Raw genomic sequence first — 17400 nt, forward strand, 5'->3', positions numbered from 1 at the left:
TGGGATTTGACACAGCCGCCTCACCCTGTAATAGGTGATTATTCCCAACTGAAATCCAGCTCAGACTTGTATCCAAGAGAAAAAAAAAACTGTTTGGGGCTCACAGTAACTGGTACGTTTGTGATAAATAAAGAGCAGCCTACCTTAATAATCTGCAGCTGCACGCCTTCATCAGTCTGTGGTCCTTGGAAACAGGCGCAGATGGTCTCAATGATTCTGTCGATGAGCTTCTTGCCTGGAGCCGTGCTGTCCGGAGCGCTGCCTGTCAGGTGGCCATATGCAATCAGCTTCTGCAAGTCACATGCAAACGAGGAGTTGTAAACACACAGGATGTAACAAAGGATGTGTAAGACTAAGCAGGTGAAACAAATTCTGCATTAAATTAAACTTTTGATCCCCACAAACACAGTTTACTCCGCAGCAAACCTAAACTAGGACATAAAAGCACACTTTCCCATCCACAGCATTATGCAAACATTTGGAAGTCTGCAGTCTGATCTGTCTTGCCACTGACCTGTAAACAGTCGAGGGAGGTGATGACGATGCGGGGACATTTGGACTGACATGCCAGCTCAAACGGCAAGAAGTACTTGTCGGCTTCGATGAAGTTGGTCTTTGATTTGATGGGCGGTAAAGTGCTGGAGCTGGATTTTCCATCTCCGCTTGGTGGACTGCGACAGCGGAAAGAAGGAAAAGTGGTCAGATGGAGAAAAGAGAGAAGACGAGCACTGTGATCACTCTGTCAAATCTGGGTAAAAGTGAAAGAAAAAAAAGTCAGCAGACTTTAAAGTGTAGAGGGAAGTAATGTTTTACCTCACAGAACAACCTTGGGTGGGAGATTAAACATGTTAAGCCTTCAATCCTGCTTCTACAATCTTCATTACATCGACTTTAATTTACTGCTTCAAATTTTCCGCCTGATTTATCAGCGTGAAACAGCAGGAACCTCAGAGGTTTGGGATGGTGCCGTCCACTTTTGTGGATCTTCTGGCCAGAAGACGTCACATGACACGGCTGTAATTTCTACATTTTTAAAGAGCTACAGAGGCGGCCATAAAATATGGAGAATCGCTTTCAGCAGCCGTGTCTCTCTGCACAGCATCCCCGAGCACAGCCACCACACCCAGACTGCACAAGACGGGGAAAAAAAAAGGACAGAAAAGGGGTGGGAGGAAGACAGACGGAGTGAAACGGAGGGGGTGGCATTGTTTATGTCTTGGTGAGCGAAAAGGACGACCTCAGCTCTTTTGTAGCTCTCCAAATTAGAATCAGAAATAAAAGATAGGAGGATGGAGACCTCTCTGAGGACCCACATGGAGGATGATACAGTTTTTTAAATGAGCTTCATGAAATTAAATTAGTAATAGGGCACAGAGGAGAGGTGGAAGGAAACAGAAGGGTATAGGAACCTGAAATCAGGAAACGGCAAACATAAAAAAGTGATTTTTGTTTTTAAGGATAACAATAACAATGCTCCCAAAATAACATGACAACAAAACAAGTAAAGTCCCTTGTGTCCTGCTGCTCCAACAGCATGAAGTCGAGTGGGAGGAGGGAACACTGACACAGCGTTTTAAGAATATCATATTTTTATGAGTATTAGTTGCATTTCTTTTTTTGCATAGTTTGGCCAACGGTACAAGTTTTACTTAGGTGCAACTTATGTGATGGTGAAAAAAATAAATATTGGCTCAAATATTTATTTTCCCACTAACAACCAGCTGCCCTCTAGCAGCAACCGCTAGAGTGCACTGTAGGTAAGTGTATATCTGTATTTGATACTGGCAGAAATACAGAAGAAGAAGCTCCATCAAAAAGGAGGAGAATCGGATCATTCTCCTGAACTTTATGATACTTTTCTTATTTGTATCAAGACTATATTATTCTTGTTATTATTTTTTCTCTCTTTGGACCAAAGCGGAACAGCGAGTCATCCAAATGGGTTAAAGAGACATGAAAGTACCCAATGAGGTATATATCGCTAGAGATGGCATACTAGCTTGTTGCGTACGCAAAGTTGGACGCCATATTGGAATGGTAGAGATGCCCGTTTACTGCTGTGCTACAATTGTACAAACAGAGCTGGAAAAACAAGAATGTGACTTTTTACTAGTAAATTATTGCTGTCAGCTGATAAAAGATAACTTCTAGAAAACATTTTAGGAAGATCTGAGTGAGTTTACTCTCAATAGTGAACATTTAGGCTGATCTTTTAACCTTTTCAAAGTCAAAGGCAGCTTTAGACTTTGCACTATTTCCAGGTTTTCTGACAGAACCACCGATCTTTTTTGTTTTATGGTGGATGGCTGTGGTATCTGTATTTGTGTTAGACCTACCGAAATTAAGCATTTTATGGTTATATTACTGTGTCTGTTAAGCCATGTCTCATTGTTTTTGTACCATTCCAATATGGCGCCGCTCTTTGCGTATCTTGAACTATAGTAAAAAGCCTGTGTGTCATCTCTAGTGATATGTACTGCATTGAAAGTACCACGAAAATCTGCCCCTGCAGTAGATGGTGAAGATCACCGTAAAAGAAAAAAATACTGAATCATCTCATGAACCCCAGACCTTAGGCAAGTCTAAGTGATGTTTTCGTTGAACTTTTCAAAATAAATAAACCAGATTTCTCAACATCATGTGTGCCTTCCATGCAAAAAAAGGGAAAAAATTAAATCTTCAGAGATGCTAGTTTGTTTTTATATTTTTGCTTTCGTTTATGCCAAAAAAATAAACATAATTTGTATTTATTATTAAAAAGGAAGGTAATGAATGCAAATCCAAATTGCTTAAAGGCTAAAGTAAGACTATGCGGCTCTTTCTAGGTTTCGATCAGTCAAAAACAAGCCCGAATGGCTCTCTTACTGTTAAAGGTTGATGACCTCTGGTCTAGTTTATGAATTTTGGACAAGCATTGAGTATTGAGTTTGTTACAAAAATGCAGCAAACACAAATTTCACACGTAAATTGTGTTTGATGTGAAAGCAGCATTATGCTGGGGTTGGGGGATTTGTTAAGAAGTGGTGCACTTTTCAATATAAGTGCAACTTATTTTGGGGTTTTTGTTCTTTTTTTTCCCCTTTTTTTGTTCCTGCGACTTATACTCAGGAAAATACAGGTAAATATATTATTTCAAAGGTAAATTTTGTTGTTTAGAAGTAAATAAAAATAATTAAGAATAGCACACTATTTAGCATTTGAAAGATCTCCAGACAATAAAATTTAAGATTGATAACATCAAGTTTCCTTTAAATAAAAACAGCTTTTACTTTCCCTTCAGTTTAGCTACAACTAAACTGAGCATCTCTTATTTTTTTCACCAAGTAATGTTAATGGTCTGCCGGCTGCAGCAGAGCTTCATAAATCTTCTCTTTTCAATTTGAACAAGAAACGGCCGCTCACTGTACTCGTTCCCGGAAAACATAGGGAGGAAAGGCTTTTAGCCGGGGACTTCTGGAGTCCTTGAGCAAAACGCATAAAGAACTTTCAATATATTTTCATTAAAACGATCCAAAAGGGAAGCCTTTCATTGTCTGTTTCAGGCTTTTGAACATTAGCGGGAGCAGCTTGTCAATTATAGTGTAGACATCAGTCCCTGCTGGACTGTTAAGAATAAACGCCTTAACCTGCAGAAGGATGGTGAGCCGTCTAGATATGCTTTCTTTTTAGTTCAATCACAAACTGAACAAATTAAATCTACTTTTAAAGTGTACGGTGCTTCCAAGCTTCCGTCCTAGAGAACCTTCTAGTAAGTCTTGATCTATGCTGCAGCCACAAATGCACTATAGTAGTAAATGGAAAAGCTCCTTTTTGCATCTACGTGGCTGCATGAATAAGTGCTCAACCGGGAGCATCAAAGCCAGCAGCATGTGTTTGAAGGGTGTGGCTGCAGACAGCCTCCACATCTTCCCTCTAAATGCAGAAATTCGGATGAAAGTGGGAGACTGATGAGGAGATCTGGTAAGATTGCAGCTCCCAGTGTGAGAGGAGAAATTTGGGAGAAAAATCGAGAAAAGTTAGGGATTTAGAGCAGGAGAGGTGGATTCCAAGCTCAACAACATTCCAGAGAGGCGTTACTTAGCAGCCTCTTCACGAGCGAGAGCGGTCAAAAACAAGCTCAGGATCATGCATGGTTTCGTAAAGAAGGCCATTAATGAGAACGCTGGGGAGCTTTTGAGCACGGGCCAGCTGAGACTCCCAACAAAAAAAATCACATTGGAGGCTGTGAAGACAAGCAAAGTCACGCCACGCTTTAATCCCAAAACCGGGAATTTCAGACCCACTGGGCATGCTCACAGACGCAGAATAGAAGCTTACCTTAGTTTTTCTGATTCCTGCTTGATTTCCTCTGAAAGAAAGGAAAAAGAGAAATGGAAGAATTATATTTAGTCAGCAAAAAGAAACTCTAAAAAGGAGCACATAGGAAATACAAGCATATCATTCATTTATGAGGCAAGGCTTTTAGAGAATTCCCTGTTTTTTATTGAACTTGTAAACTAAAATAACCCACATATAGACATATTTTTAGATTTGCATTGAACGTAATTAAATCGTTGCATAGATTTTCGTTGTTAACACGAATGCCCTTTTGTCGCCATGGCAACAGCCTTGCTTATACATCTCAACTAAGAGCACAAAGAAGCCTCCTTTATTGTGCTGCCTCAGCTGCTGCATTGTGCCAAAAATATAATACTTTTTCACTCTGCACCATGACTGGGAGCCAGACCCGTGTTTGTGACCATCAGAGATCTCCAGGCGTAACAACGAACAGGTGCGTAAACTTACTGAACACAGGAATAAAGATGGAAAATAAGAGGTAGAAAACAGGGGATGATGGGTGCTCAACATGAAAGTAGGGCTTCCGATGAGGCAAAACTGGCAGCGTTCCCACAGAAACACACCTGCGTGAAAAATCTGAGAACGCTCACGCCAATTATTTCACTGCTAGAAGGCGTGGAGTTCTCTAAAAGATTTTGGTGAAAAATATTTTGAAGTTGTGGCATCTGTGGGGCTGAATTTAAATGGTTTTCAAACATTTCACTGTTTGAGGAGGAGGTTGTTTGCATGCATCCATTACTGAGCTGTGTGCAATCAATGATGCTGGCTCATAGGAGAAGTTTGGTGGAGAAAAACACGCAGCATTAAAATAAAAGCAGGTGATGGGTAAAACAACAACTTTTATCAAGAAATGCAGCAAATCCAAAGATTGAAGAAGTGCAGAGAACTCTCCAAAGTGAGATCAGCCAGAAGTTATTAGAATAAGTGAATATATTCAAGGTAGAACCAAAAGAATAAATCGTTTTGTTCTTACTGACTTGTTAGTTTCCTAAATAATCCTCTTTATTACCTCAAGGCATCAACATATCTAAAGGGGGTTCAACCCTTTAGACCTCCCACCCCTCAATTACCTTAAAAAGAGCGTTTAAATCAAATCTCATTCTGCACCGAATTAGCCACAAAATGGAAAATGCTAATTTTAGAGACATAATATTAGAGGAAAATCATTGGCATTTAGATTCTACAAGGAGATGAGAAAAAGCATGAATAAAGCAGCTTTACTAAAAACTGCTGCAGAGAAGCTCAAAAATATTAAAGAGACGTCCACACGCCAGTCCCATTCTGCTTTTCTGAGGACAGAAATTCCCGTGTCAGACTTTTTAATCAGACGTGCCAAAAGGTTGAGCGGTCAGGGAGACAGTGAATCAGAGCGGCTCATCTCTGCCAGCTTTATCACTGGATGGAACATATTGTACTTTAAAACAAATTTTGATTTAAGGGGAAAAAAATGTATTCTGTCCTCTGCGTGTTGCCTGTAGTGCACATTTTAAACATATTTAAAAACTTCGCAAGAACGCAAGCCAAATTAACGGAGACGCTTCAAAAACTTTTAAACATAAAAAACATTAAAGAAAACTGCTTATAAGAAAAACACTTTGGGCTTGATTTGGTTCAAAGCTCCAACATTCTGTTTCCTAATTTCTCACAGATCAAGAATGAACTACTGTTGCAGTTCCCCAAAACACCACCAGAGGCTGGTGGCAGAACAGAGCCATTTCTCATGGATTCCTTTGTAAAAAGTCAGATTTTACATCAAAATATATACAACAGTATCAAATATTTCAAAATTATTTTTCCTATTCATTACAGCTGGGAAATTATTCCTTTTTAAACCCTTTGATACAGTAGTTGCTGTCAATGACGGTAAATAATAGACGCTCTACAAATTACCATAACTCTTTACATTTACTGTACTTATAGATCGGCACAAAACCGCTTTTTTCAGCTTGAGAATCCGTTTAAATTATGCTAGTTGAAGAGTTACGGTAGTTCAAAAAATGTCAGCACTGGAGCTAAATCTCAAAAGGGTTAAAGACCCACTCCAATGAAATTTGTCTTTGTAGCATTTTTCTCATAATCGAGTAAGTATATGAAATAATTCAAGAATAAAACTGCATCTAAGTATTTATTAATTTAAATCGGGTTGGATTACAAGCAGATGAAAATCCATGGTTTCCAAAAGCTCAGGTTTGTGACTCAGCAACTGCCATGGGTGGGCCAAAGTCTCCTTGCTCCGCTACAACTCTTAACCATCCACTTGCGGACAAATTGATCCATTAACGTCTTTAATTTTCTGCTATCTAGATAAAAACTGTGTGACTGGATAGCTCAGATATTGCTTTTTTTTGCTACACTAATGTTAGCTTGGGCTTGTGAGGTGCTATAAGCTAGCGGGAGAGAGTGTAAACACAGGGTTGATGGGAAACTAGCAGTGGCTTACTTCTGTTCCAACAGTCCCGCCCACAACCCAGATACGAATAACTAATGAGCTCCTGTTACTCTGCAGAAAACAAGTCTTACAGGGTTTTTAATTTTGGCTATAAACTGCATAATCATAATTAAAAGACCACTGGGAACAATTTAGATAAAAAATATAGTTGAATAGGATTTTTAAGGGGTTTGTCATTTGGATTTTTATTAGAGAACATGCATTTAAGGGCAGAGTTGTCTCCAACTCTTTAAAAGCAATTACAAAAATGTCCACAATCTCTGGGAGCAGCCAATTAGACTGATGATTTGGGCTTTGACATTAACATGGAAAACACCTCTAATGGGTCAACCTGATGCAACAGTCCCAGAACTCTCTGGTGTTTTAGGGCATAGAGTTACTTCTGGAGACGGGCTGTCAGTACAGAATGAAGCTGCAGTGCCCACACAGACCAGCTAACCTCTCCTCCACCTCGGACTGAGCACACATACCTTTAGGCTGTCAGCTATCTAAATGATCCACTGAAGTAGTTTAAGCTGTCAAAAGCTGTCTGCACTCTGCCCTGGAAAGACTGCAATTTTAAAGACTGGAGAAAATCCAAAATGTTTTATGGGGAAGATTTCTAAGAGAACAAACTCAGAACTCTATAATGTGAAAGTATAGATTAGTACATAGAACTGTTACAAATCAAGTGAAATAAATAAAGAAATCTCAATGACAGGAAGTCAGCTGCTTCCTTCAATCCAACAGCAAAAACTTAAATTCATTGTAAATATCTTGACTCTGTGGACAGAGGAAGAAACTTCACCAGCCATCACATCCTTTGGAGCAGAATTATTAAAGCAAACATAATAGCCTGAGTCTCTCAGAGACTGATATTTGACCCCCGCAATGAGACCCACTGTGAAAAATACATGAGCTCACAACAACAAGCACCTCAAACTGAGGTCAGCTCATGCTAAACAAGCAAACACACTGATATTCCATTACTGTAGATACGATAAAATGAAGGTAAAACTTTTATGGTGGTGTGTAAAGACTAGGAGCATCAGGAGAGACTAAGGCTACACGATATTAGGAAAACTTGTAATATTAGAGATAAATATTGCAATATCAAAATGACCCACATTGACATTAAAGGCAAGTATTTAACATCAAAAAAGGTCCATCCGATTGGTCAAAAGCAAAAAGAGCTCTAAATTTCCAATGTATTAAGCAGGGCTAGTAGAGGCCTAATGAAATCTGATGAGAAGGATAATGTGTTGGGAGAAGTAGAGGCCCAAGAACCTTACAGCGTCAGGTGACAGCCTCCGACTGGACTGACCAGCACAGTCTGATCTAGACAGAAGCCTCGCACTCCATTGCTGAACCTGACAGAGAGCCGCGAAAAGTTCCAGCTCAGTTTGATACTCTGTTGGGATTATCTGTGATCCTCTTTCAATTAAGCTTAAACTGAGCAACAAAAGCTAATCCTAAAGTAAACCCTATATTTCAAGTAAATTAATAGTTTAAATTAACATCAAGAGAAACTGTAAGCAGTACTGAAAACACTCCTCTCCTGCTCTCCTACTGCTGACTTGGCTGCCTGCAGGCTAACTTGAGTTCAATGACAAAGCATTTCTCATCCTGCTAGGAGAACCCACAAGAGTTCCAGCATCCAAACTGGGTGAGAAACATAATGAGCAATTAGTCGTTTCTGATGCATTCACCATCGATTGAAATGTATCGTTCTTTTAATCCAGATTGAGCAGCCTTTGAAGACTTCCCCTAATCAATCTGAAAGTTTTAGGGAGGGGTGTGAAATGATGAAGCTGTCCGTCTCAACGGTCAATAACATTTAACAGCTGGTGAATGAAGAAGCTGCAGGCAGCGGTACAAAAGGACCAGAAACGCTTGGAAATACAATAAAAATAGCTTCAGGAACAAAGCAGGTCTTGAAATGGTTCTACTTTGAAAATGAGATTTGCAAAGCCTGAAGTAGATCTTTTTAATGCCTCCACTTATCTATGAGCTTAAAGAAGAGCCAATTTATAATAATTAGCAGTATAAAAACGCTACATCTTTTTTCGAGTTGTGCTTGACCGTGTTTTCCATTATCTGATGGGCCACTGTGGTGTTTTTGTACACTGGCGGAATGTGAAATGTGCAGATCTGATGTAAAACCAGGTTGGGAGATTATTTGTATTCACCACGAGCAAAGACAAACATAAGAATTCCACTGCAGGCCATCTCGGCTCCTTTTTTTCTTCAACGCTGCAGTTATAAGGGAAAATGTGGCCTTATTTGAGCCCAAAGCCGTTTTGCCTGGTCTGTCACTTCGTAAATATTGAGTCACTGTTTCTTCATTACCTCCGGCCAGGTCTTTTGCAAGCAAAGCTGCAGGTAAAATTGATTTTTTATTTACAATTTCATGATTGGATATGCTTATTAGTGTTTGAATACGGGTTAGCTCCAGCATTTGTGTCCATCAGAGAAGACAGAGCTGTTTAGAAAGGCTGACTGGAAAGCTATTTATAGAAACATGGAAGTTATCCATCTGTGTCGATCTTATCCCAGACAGCAGGATATGGAATATGTCAACAACACTAAAGGGAGCGTGTGTCGTCCTCAAATAATAACACCACATATTGTGAAATGCTGATTGGTTTTACAGTTAACTTAAGCCAGTCAACACAAAAGGAAGCACATCTTGAATACAAGAATAAAGGGAGAAGAAGGCGATTCCTGGACAATATCTTGAAGGTAAGTGTGACTTTGAACAACCCCAAGTGCTGAAGCATTCTGGGAAAAACTCAAGTTTACCTTTTATATACCAAAATGCTTTTGATATAAATGTATTTTATATTAAAATTGTTTTTCTTGATCTTATTCCTCATAAAAGTAAATTAAATTGGAAAGAAATTTGTATTTGGTGTATTTTTCTTCGTTGGAACTTTTTAATAAATCTTACACTGCGTGAAAGCTTGCTTGTTTTTGCTTTTAAATTGTGCCACCATATTTGTAGGGAACATGAATTTTTGGGTACAGCCTACAAACATAGAAATTCTAAATTGATGATCTTTGACATCGACTATTGGGTCAATTTTGTCATAGAAACACTCAAAATACCTTACTGGTCCGGTCCAGTCCAGTCTTAGTGGAAACGAGGCATTATTGTAAACCCATTTAATTTTAGCACCAATAAAGTCAAAATAACTGGGTTATACAAAAAAATAATAAATAACTGCCCTTGTATTTACCATGAAAAAAGGCAATAAATAGCCATAAGTTTCAGTAACCAGGCTGGACATGTGTTAATTTTTGTGTGAAGTAAGATTTTTTGACATGATAAATTTCATAACTTCCTTCTGATGCCATCCTCCAGAGGTCTTTTGAGGAGCTGCAACGGTTAGTTTTTAACTTTTTAAAAACAGGCTTGGTTCTGCAAATATATTGTAAATGTATGTAAATGTATTAAATCTTCCAGATTTTCCACAGTTGTAAGAACTTATTTGACTAATTAAGGGACACTAAAGCCTCTGATACCCATCCCAAATCATCTTAGTACTGACACGTGGAGTTTAAGGGACTATTATGAGGCTATAGAAACATCTAAAACCCTTCAAGACTTTATAAAAGCTGTTTAAGACAATAAAGCATTCACAGATTTAAAAAAAAAAAGGTCCCACTGAGTCGATGAAGTGAAAATGACAGCCCAATTGGCCCTTAAAAGTGCCACTATCCCCATAATTTCTATTTAAAGGGAATTAATTTACTAAAACAATACCTAGTTGAGAATTCTTGTAGACCTAAAAGGTTAGACAAACATTAATTCCATAGAGACTTGATTTTCCAACCGGAGATTCAAACAGTTACAGAAAAACCAAGAACATATGTTTATTGAACGCGCAGATCTCAAAAACTCTCATGAGAGCACAAACATCTTTTATAACAGGGACAGGCTACACATGGATGCTTAACAGGTAGGAGGGATCAAAATGAATAGACAGCACCCAGGAGATGCTCTGTACCACGTCACAAAACCAGAGGCAAGAAAAACAGACCGCTGGGAGGCGAACAGAAAAAAAGGACAGAAAATGCAGAAAAGGCCAACATAGAAACATCACACACCCGCCTTTTGTCAGCTGTAATTTTGGTCCAACATGAAAGGACAACATCGTCACAAGGTTAGCAGCAAGACGCAGCATAGGAGGTATTGTTTTAATGCAAGACATTTACATCACAGGGAATAAAAACATGCCTATGCGTAGACGCAGTGGCGAGGTTAGAGGTGAATCCCCGACTCACTTCACATCATCTCAATGAGGAGCATGAGCCGGATAAAGGGCATCCAGCTCCTGCTGTACCATTTCCATTTCAAAGAGCCATTTCCATCTGACATCCATCCCATGGTTAGTGCCAGACACACCATGAACAGTGAGCTGCTACAGACAGCATGATTGAATTTACCTCATAAAGAAACACAGCAGACATGCTGTCTTTTGACACTTAGACAAATAAAAAATAGGGTAAAAAAGTACTTTGAAAAATACATTAAATTAACTTGTAATCATATTTTGAAAGCTTAAAATTAGAGCCCAAATGTTTGAGCAGTGTCTTAAAACATACTTTAAAAAAGTTTTTAAAAACAGTTTGTATTAACAAAATCAACAAAAAAATACCTTTTCTTTAAAAAATACGAAGATATATTTATCGTGTCACCAACACAACTTCTCAGGCACTAATAATTACGGGTCAGCTGCAATTACAATGGACAATCTGATTAGAGCCAGATCTGAGACGTTACTATTGTTCAGGGTGAAAGGAGAGGTTCCACAACAGTAATCAGACTCAGGGGGGGTGAGAAGGTAATACTGGCAGAGGTTTGCAGAGACTAAATGAATAGACCCATTTGCACTCGCTCGTCTCACCAAACCCCTCATTGGACATCCATAAGCCCCCGTCTAATCGCTTGTCTTGCTGTCGTGGCGGAATCAAGCCTCTCATTGACATTTAAGCCAAAAACTTTCAAGCTCCCTCCCATTTAAACCTTCCATTGCTCTACTTGTGATTTAACAACCAAAGTAAAGATATTTTTTTTACTATAAAATCGTGGTTAAATTGTTTATTATCAAGTATTTTTTACTGCTTTGTGAAGACTATTAATATAGTGTTCTGCACCAGATGGAAATAAATGGTGAGTCATGGAATACAGTATTTGTAGCCTTCACTGCAGCCTCCTTAACTCATTCAGGCAGAAAAACCTTTTCTAATCCTTTTTACAGCATTTATAGACTAACTGTTACCAAGTATAACATTACATACATAGATTTGTGTGTGTTTGTGATGGCATTTCTTAGTTTTAGTTTAATCGCCAACAGGAAGTTAGCATGCTAAGCTAAGTAGCATCTCAGGCGAAGATTTGGGTTTGCAAGTTAGCTCAAAGATTTACACCAATGTGTTTTTAACATGTTCTTGTAGCATTTTTCTCATGATAGAGGACATATTTAAAGAAAGCTAAGCTTCTATTTGTTTTTTGTTTTTTTGTATTTCTTTATTGAAATTGTTGTGAATCAGTAACTTACAAAAAAAATGTAGGAAAAAGCTTGTTATTGTGATGTAGAAACTACAGCCACAGGCTCCCTGTTCCTCTCCTTTCTGACACACTTGCAGACAAACAGATCCATAAAACTACTTTTTTTTCCTCTTCCGAGCAGATATCTGGCTCAAAACTGTATAACTGCGTAGCTTCAATGTTGCTCGCCATTTCTGTTGCACTGGTATTGTTAGGCTGGGGTTATATGGGCTGTAAACTAGTGGGGGAGTGTGTAAAAAGATGGATGACGGGAAGTGGCCGTGGGGTTGCTCCACACCAATAGTCCCGCCCATAACTCAGAGGCTAATTTCTAATGAACTACTGCTGCTCTACAGAAACTATGTCCTGGAAAATATAATACAGGTAAAAACTGTTGCTAATATAACTGAAGAGGGTCTTAAAAAACAAAAAAAGATACATTGATGCTGTATAAACACAAGCACGGATTTTTCAGGTCCTCAAAAAAGTTTATTTGAAAAAAAAAAACATGATATTTGAAGGTTTTTTTTTCCTCAAAATGTTGTCAATCTTAAACACCATGGGCATTGTATAAAGAAACCAGAAACCCAAATAATGTAAGTGGATGAACCATAACTTGCCATACGACATCACAGAGACTCAATCACGAGGTGTACAAATCATATTCATTTGCTAAAAACCGATCTGCTAAAGCTACATCAAAAAGGATTAAATAATTCATACATATAGTCATGCAGCTTTCAAAATTAATTGGTTTAATTAATTTATCTTTTTCTGGCTTAAAGAAGCCACCAGTGAAACTATTACTTGTATCATTTATAAAGGCATCAGTAAAAAAAATATATATATATATTAAAAAGTAAGTGAAAAGTCTGACTCAGCTTAATTTTTGGCTGCCTCATGCTTTTACCTAAAGTTTGCTCTGGCATGTTAACCATTCCCTTACTCACTGAATGATGAAGACGAGGAAACATTTGAGGTTAGAGGCAGCTTAAGTTTCTGCACTTAGCCTAGAAAGGAGATATGCACAACTGGAGACAACAGGCCTTTCATTTCTCCATGTAGGAGCTGCTTTAATGTGGAACAATTTGTCTCAAAACATTACACCTACATGGTAACCCACCAAGGTAATCTAATTTAGCTCTATTGAACTTTAGTTGGCATTTTGTTTAGTACAATTAATGATGTATTAATACGTATTCAAGTACATTTATGATAGCTGTGTACCCGTAAAGGATGGAAGACAAAATTAACCCACAACACATGCACACTTTAACACAAAAAAGATCTATCAGTACCTTGACGGTGGAATAAATGCATCAATTGTGGATGTCTCCATTTTTCCCCACATAGAAAATTATTCATAACTGCACACACAAGAACATTCATCAAGTTCCGCTCTGACACAGAGGAAGAGTCCAAGGAAACTAATTCAGTGTCATAAACATTCAGTTGAAAAAAAGCAAACATCACTAACAACTTTGAACTCCTCATAGATCTACTTCCTCACTATGTCTGACATTTTATAGGTAAGCATAAGCTAGACAGTGATCTGTTTCCTAAATGATTCTCACAAAGGTGCTTTGAAAACATGATCAGACACACAAGTGATCACCGGTCTTGTATTAAATCTCAAAGAGTGCAAACATTAGCATACACTTCACAAGCCTTAAGGAGTGGCCACATCTTTTAAGAGTCACGGTCAACAATTCAATTAAAACGGGACCTTCTATGACCCGGTGCTTTCCATAGGTGAACGTGCTGACTGGAGATGAGCTTATCAAGGAGGAGCATGCGTTCATCATTCTGGGTCCAACCGTTCCGTCAGCCTTTCAGTAAAGAGAAAGGTGGCTGGTGCAGGCTGCGGCCTTGTGTTCTGTGCAAAAGAACACACTGCAGTATTTTACTGATTTTTATCAGTGTTTACAGCTTTAAATCAAGGTTCTTCTGACCTGATTGGGATTGTGGATGGGGGGATGCTGAAAAGCTATCACTAGGTTGACCACTGAAGAAATTATAGATGAAAATAACATGTTTTTTTCTGAATCCTAAACATTTTTGTTAACCTTTTAAAAGGCTAAGAAAGACATTTCAAGGTAGAGAAGGGCCATCCAAGGACACTAAAGATGACCAATTCATTAAAATATTAAACGTACTGTTAATAAAGTTTTAAACATATAATGTTTTATTTGTTTTTCCATGTCCAACCTATGTAGCTAATTGTCCCAAACACTAAATCCTCCATAAAGCCAATAATATATACAAAAAAAAAAAAAAAAAAAAAAAGATGTCAGGTGAGTTTAAATGTACCTTCTGCTTTCACAAAACCACCATAAGTTAAAGTATATAAATATACTGTGGTTTAGAAACAGGGAAGTAACTTTGCTAATATTTATTAAAATGAAGCACTGAAAAAAAATCATGTTTTTGTTGGATTCAAGACTGATAACTGCTCTTGCCTCCTGTAATTCATGTGCTACAGTCTACAGCAATTTGTCAAGGCGTTCATGCTTGATTTCCTTTCTCCTTACCCTTAAGGTAGGAATTTTTCCTAAATTTCAACATCTTGACTTTTGTAAGTAATCACATCTCGATTTTGCTATTTATTTCCAAGTTAGGATGATCTATAGATCAGGGAAGGTTGGTCTATGATGCCTATAAACAGTGTTATCACGCATATCCATAAATTATGTGATATTTTTATTGAAGGTACTATTCACAAGTAAATAAGTCAAGTTTCTGGTTAGGATTATACGTGTTACAAACATGAAATGCCATCAGTTTTGTGATTGGTCGCATATAAATTTGTGCGAAGAACATCGACCTATTTTTATAGTGATACGCCAGTCTCAGCTTACTTCCATCTACTCTTGATTCAAGGATATGTCAGGAAAACCCAGTGACAATGTCACAGATAGTAATGACAAATCAAGATTTTAATAAGTAAGTAATATAATCACAGCAAGTCAGATAACAAATAAACAATAAGATTTCAAATGTCTGGTATGAAGAAAGCAGTTTAAAACAAGGTTTTCAGTTCACCTTACAGATGGAGTATGCTAAAGATTGGCTAACATCTGCTAACATAGTAGAGATTGGTAAAGGCTCTCTCTTAAAGATGACTTAGAGTCCCAGGAGCTGAAGGGGATTATCTAAATCGCCCAGCATTATGGGTAACCCAGTTGTTTGATATGCACCACTACTTCATTACTGCAAAGATTCTTAGATTATGCATCACTTTGATCCATATAATTAACTTACTAATTTACTTAACTTCATTAATTATTAAAACCTAGTTTAGCAACGGCACATTATTTTGAAAATAAACCTCTACAGAAAAAAAAGTCAAATTTCTAGTAGTCGGCACTTAACCTGTAGCTATAACAACAGATTAGCTTTCTACATTCAGCTTTGCATGGGGCTAAAGGGACACCTGTTGGGATAGGTAGGATGTCACTGCTCTGAACACAGAGGCTTTGTTTGCTTGAAGGGGCCATGTTATTCCCTCATTTAGAAGAAAATAAAGTGGCATAATAAAACGAAGACAACCATTAAATCATTATGACTTGCTTTGTTTTGTGATTGCATTTTTAATATTAAAACATGGATTTTTAAAATATCAGTTTTCACCTAAAACTGAAAATATTCCTTGCAGTGCACCTGCTAGCAAATGGCTTAACAAAGCTAACAAGTAAAGCCGCTAATACCCGGATGTTGAAACATTTTTCAAAATAAAAGCTAATTAACTATGTGCAAATATGTTTTCCTTGTTCTTAAAAAAAACATTTTCTTCTCTATATCACAGCTGCTGTAAAAAAATACATATCACAAAGTCGTACTTTTTCTTTACATACATTAATTTTCATAGTAATCTTGCTTTATCATGACCGGAAATGCTCGCCTAGCTTCCGGCAAATGACACATCTAGCATAAAGGTGCTACTGTCAACTGTCTAACCATACTTAATGTACAATAAACAAAACAAATCCAATGAAGACCCCGACTAACCGGTGATTAGGCAGGTGAATGAATAATAGATGCCCCCCAAAGGACGAAGAGCGTCTATAGTTGGAACAAGAGCTGTTCCAGGAAGACGCTCGTACCTTTCACCTTTATGAGGTTAAGTAGGTTCCGTTGGGTCGTTTAAATATGTTCGGTTTTAAACCCAGCTGCGGTGGTGGGAGGTTTAGGTTTTTTGTGAAGCTGACAGTAAAGCGAAGGAGCGCCAATAACAACTTGTGGACAACGTTCGGCCTGTTCTCTCGCTTCGCAGCATCGTCTCGGCGTTGCACACAGCCACCCCTCCCCTCCTGCACCATTTCCGTGTTTCAGACGGAATCATTTCAATGGATCCCGTGCCACGTCAATAAATACATTTTCTCCCTTAATTTTAATGATGGACAACACTGTAAGGGGAGCGCGAGCCCCGGGGTGAGCCAAAAACACGCCAAACGATACCCGGTTAATAAGTGAAAGGGTGCATGACGTGCCGAAATCAATGAGTCCAAGTCAGGAAGACCGTGACGCCAAAACAGCCGAACTTACCTAATGCCACCTCGCAGGCTTTGCGCAGCTGTGAATGGTGAGCCTTTTTCACCTCCTTGTCGGCCAGGATCTTTTCCAAAGCTCGTGTGAGGAACATGTTTTTCGTTTTTTTGCCCTCATACATGTCGCACCGGAATCTGTCTGTCGAGTTCAGCCTGGTCCCGGTGGGGTCTTCAGCTGCCTCGAATGGAGATGTATCCCCTTTGACGAATGTTAGCCGCAGGGGCCCCTAACAGACAAACATAAATAAACCCAGAAGGTGGGGTAAATCCCTCAGATTGTTCCTAACGACCTGCCTTCTGCGCCATGTTGGAGAGAGGAAACGACGTCACGTACGTTTGGGAACGGCCGCAGTGAGGCATGAGGGAGAGGGGAGGCGAGCGCGAGCTCCATCCAACAACAGCCCTTCCCATGAGTTTCTGAGCTCAGAGAATCCTAAACTCTCTACAACTCGATAAGCATCATAAATGATTTGAATTGGTCTTAAAATATGCGCTGCCTTAATTTGTCTTACTTTCAATTATTTATTATTTTC

At 38.6% G+C, this 17400-nt stretch overlaps 1 protein-coding gene across 2 annotated transcripts in view; it reads right to left on the reverse strand.

The window, feature by feature from the left end:
- arfgef1 (ADP-ribosylation factor guanine nucleotide-exchange factor 1 (brefeldin A-inhibited)) overlaps positions 1 to 17371 on the reverse strand; it is a 39570-nt gene extending 22199 nt beyond the window's left edge. Inside the window, exons 1-5 of one of the 2 annotated variants that reach the window (XM_036217357.1) lie at positions 17202 to 17371; positions 16866 to 17094; positions 4318 to 4348; positions 515 to 671; positions 144 to 290 (exon numbers count right to left, since the gene is read on the reverse strand). In XM_036217357.1, the coding sequence (XP_036073250.1) occupies positions 144 to 290; positions 515 to 671; positions 4318 to 4348; positions 16866 to 17094; positions 17202 to 17258 (621 nt within the window). In that variant the 5' untranslated portion in view covers positions 17259 to 17371. The remainder of the gene's footprint in view (positions 1 to 143; positions 291 to 514; positions 672 to 4317; positions 4349 to 16865; positions 17095 to 17201) is intronic. The other variant, XM_024279911.2, reaches the window with a different exon arrangement.
- Positions 17372 to 17400: the final 29 nt, after the last annotated feature.

The sequence above is a fragment of the Oryzias melastigma genome, linkage group LG20, assembly GCF_002922805.2.
Source record: "Oryzias melastigma strain HK-1 linkage group LG20, ASM292280v2, whole genome shotgun sequence".
NCBI lineage: Eukaryota > Metazoa > Chordata > Actinopteri > Beloniformes > Adrianichthyidae > Oryzias > Oryzias melastigma.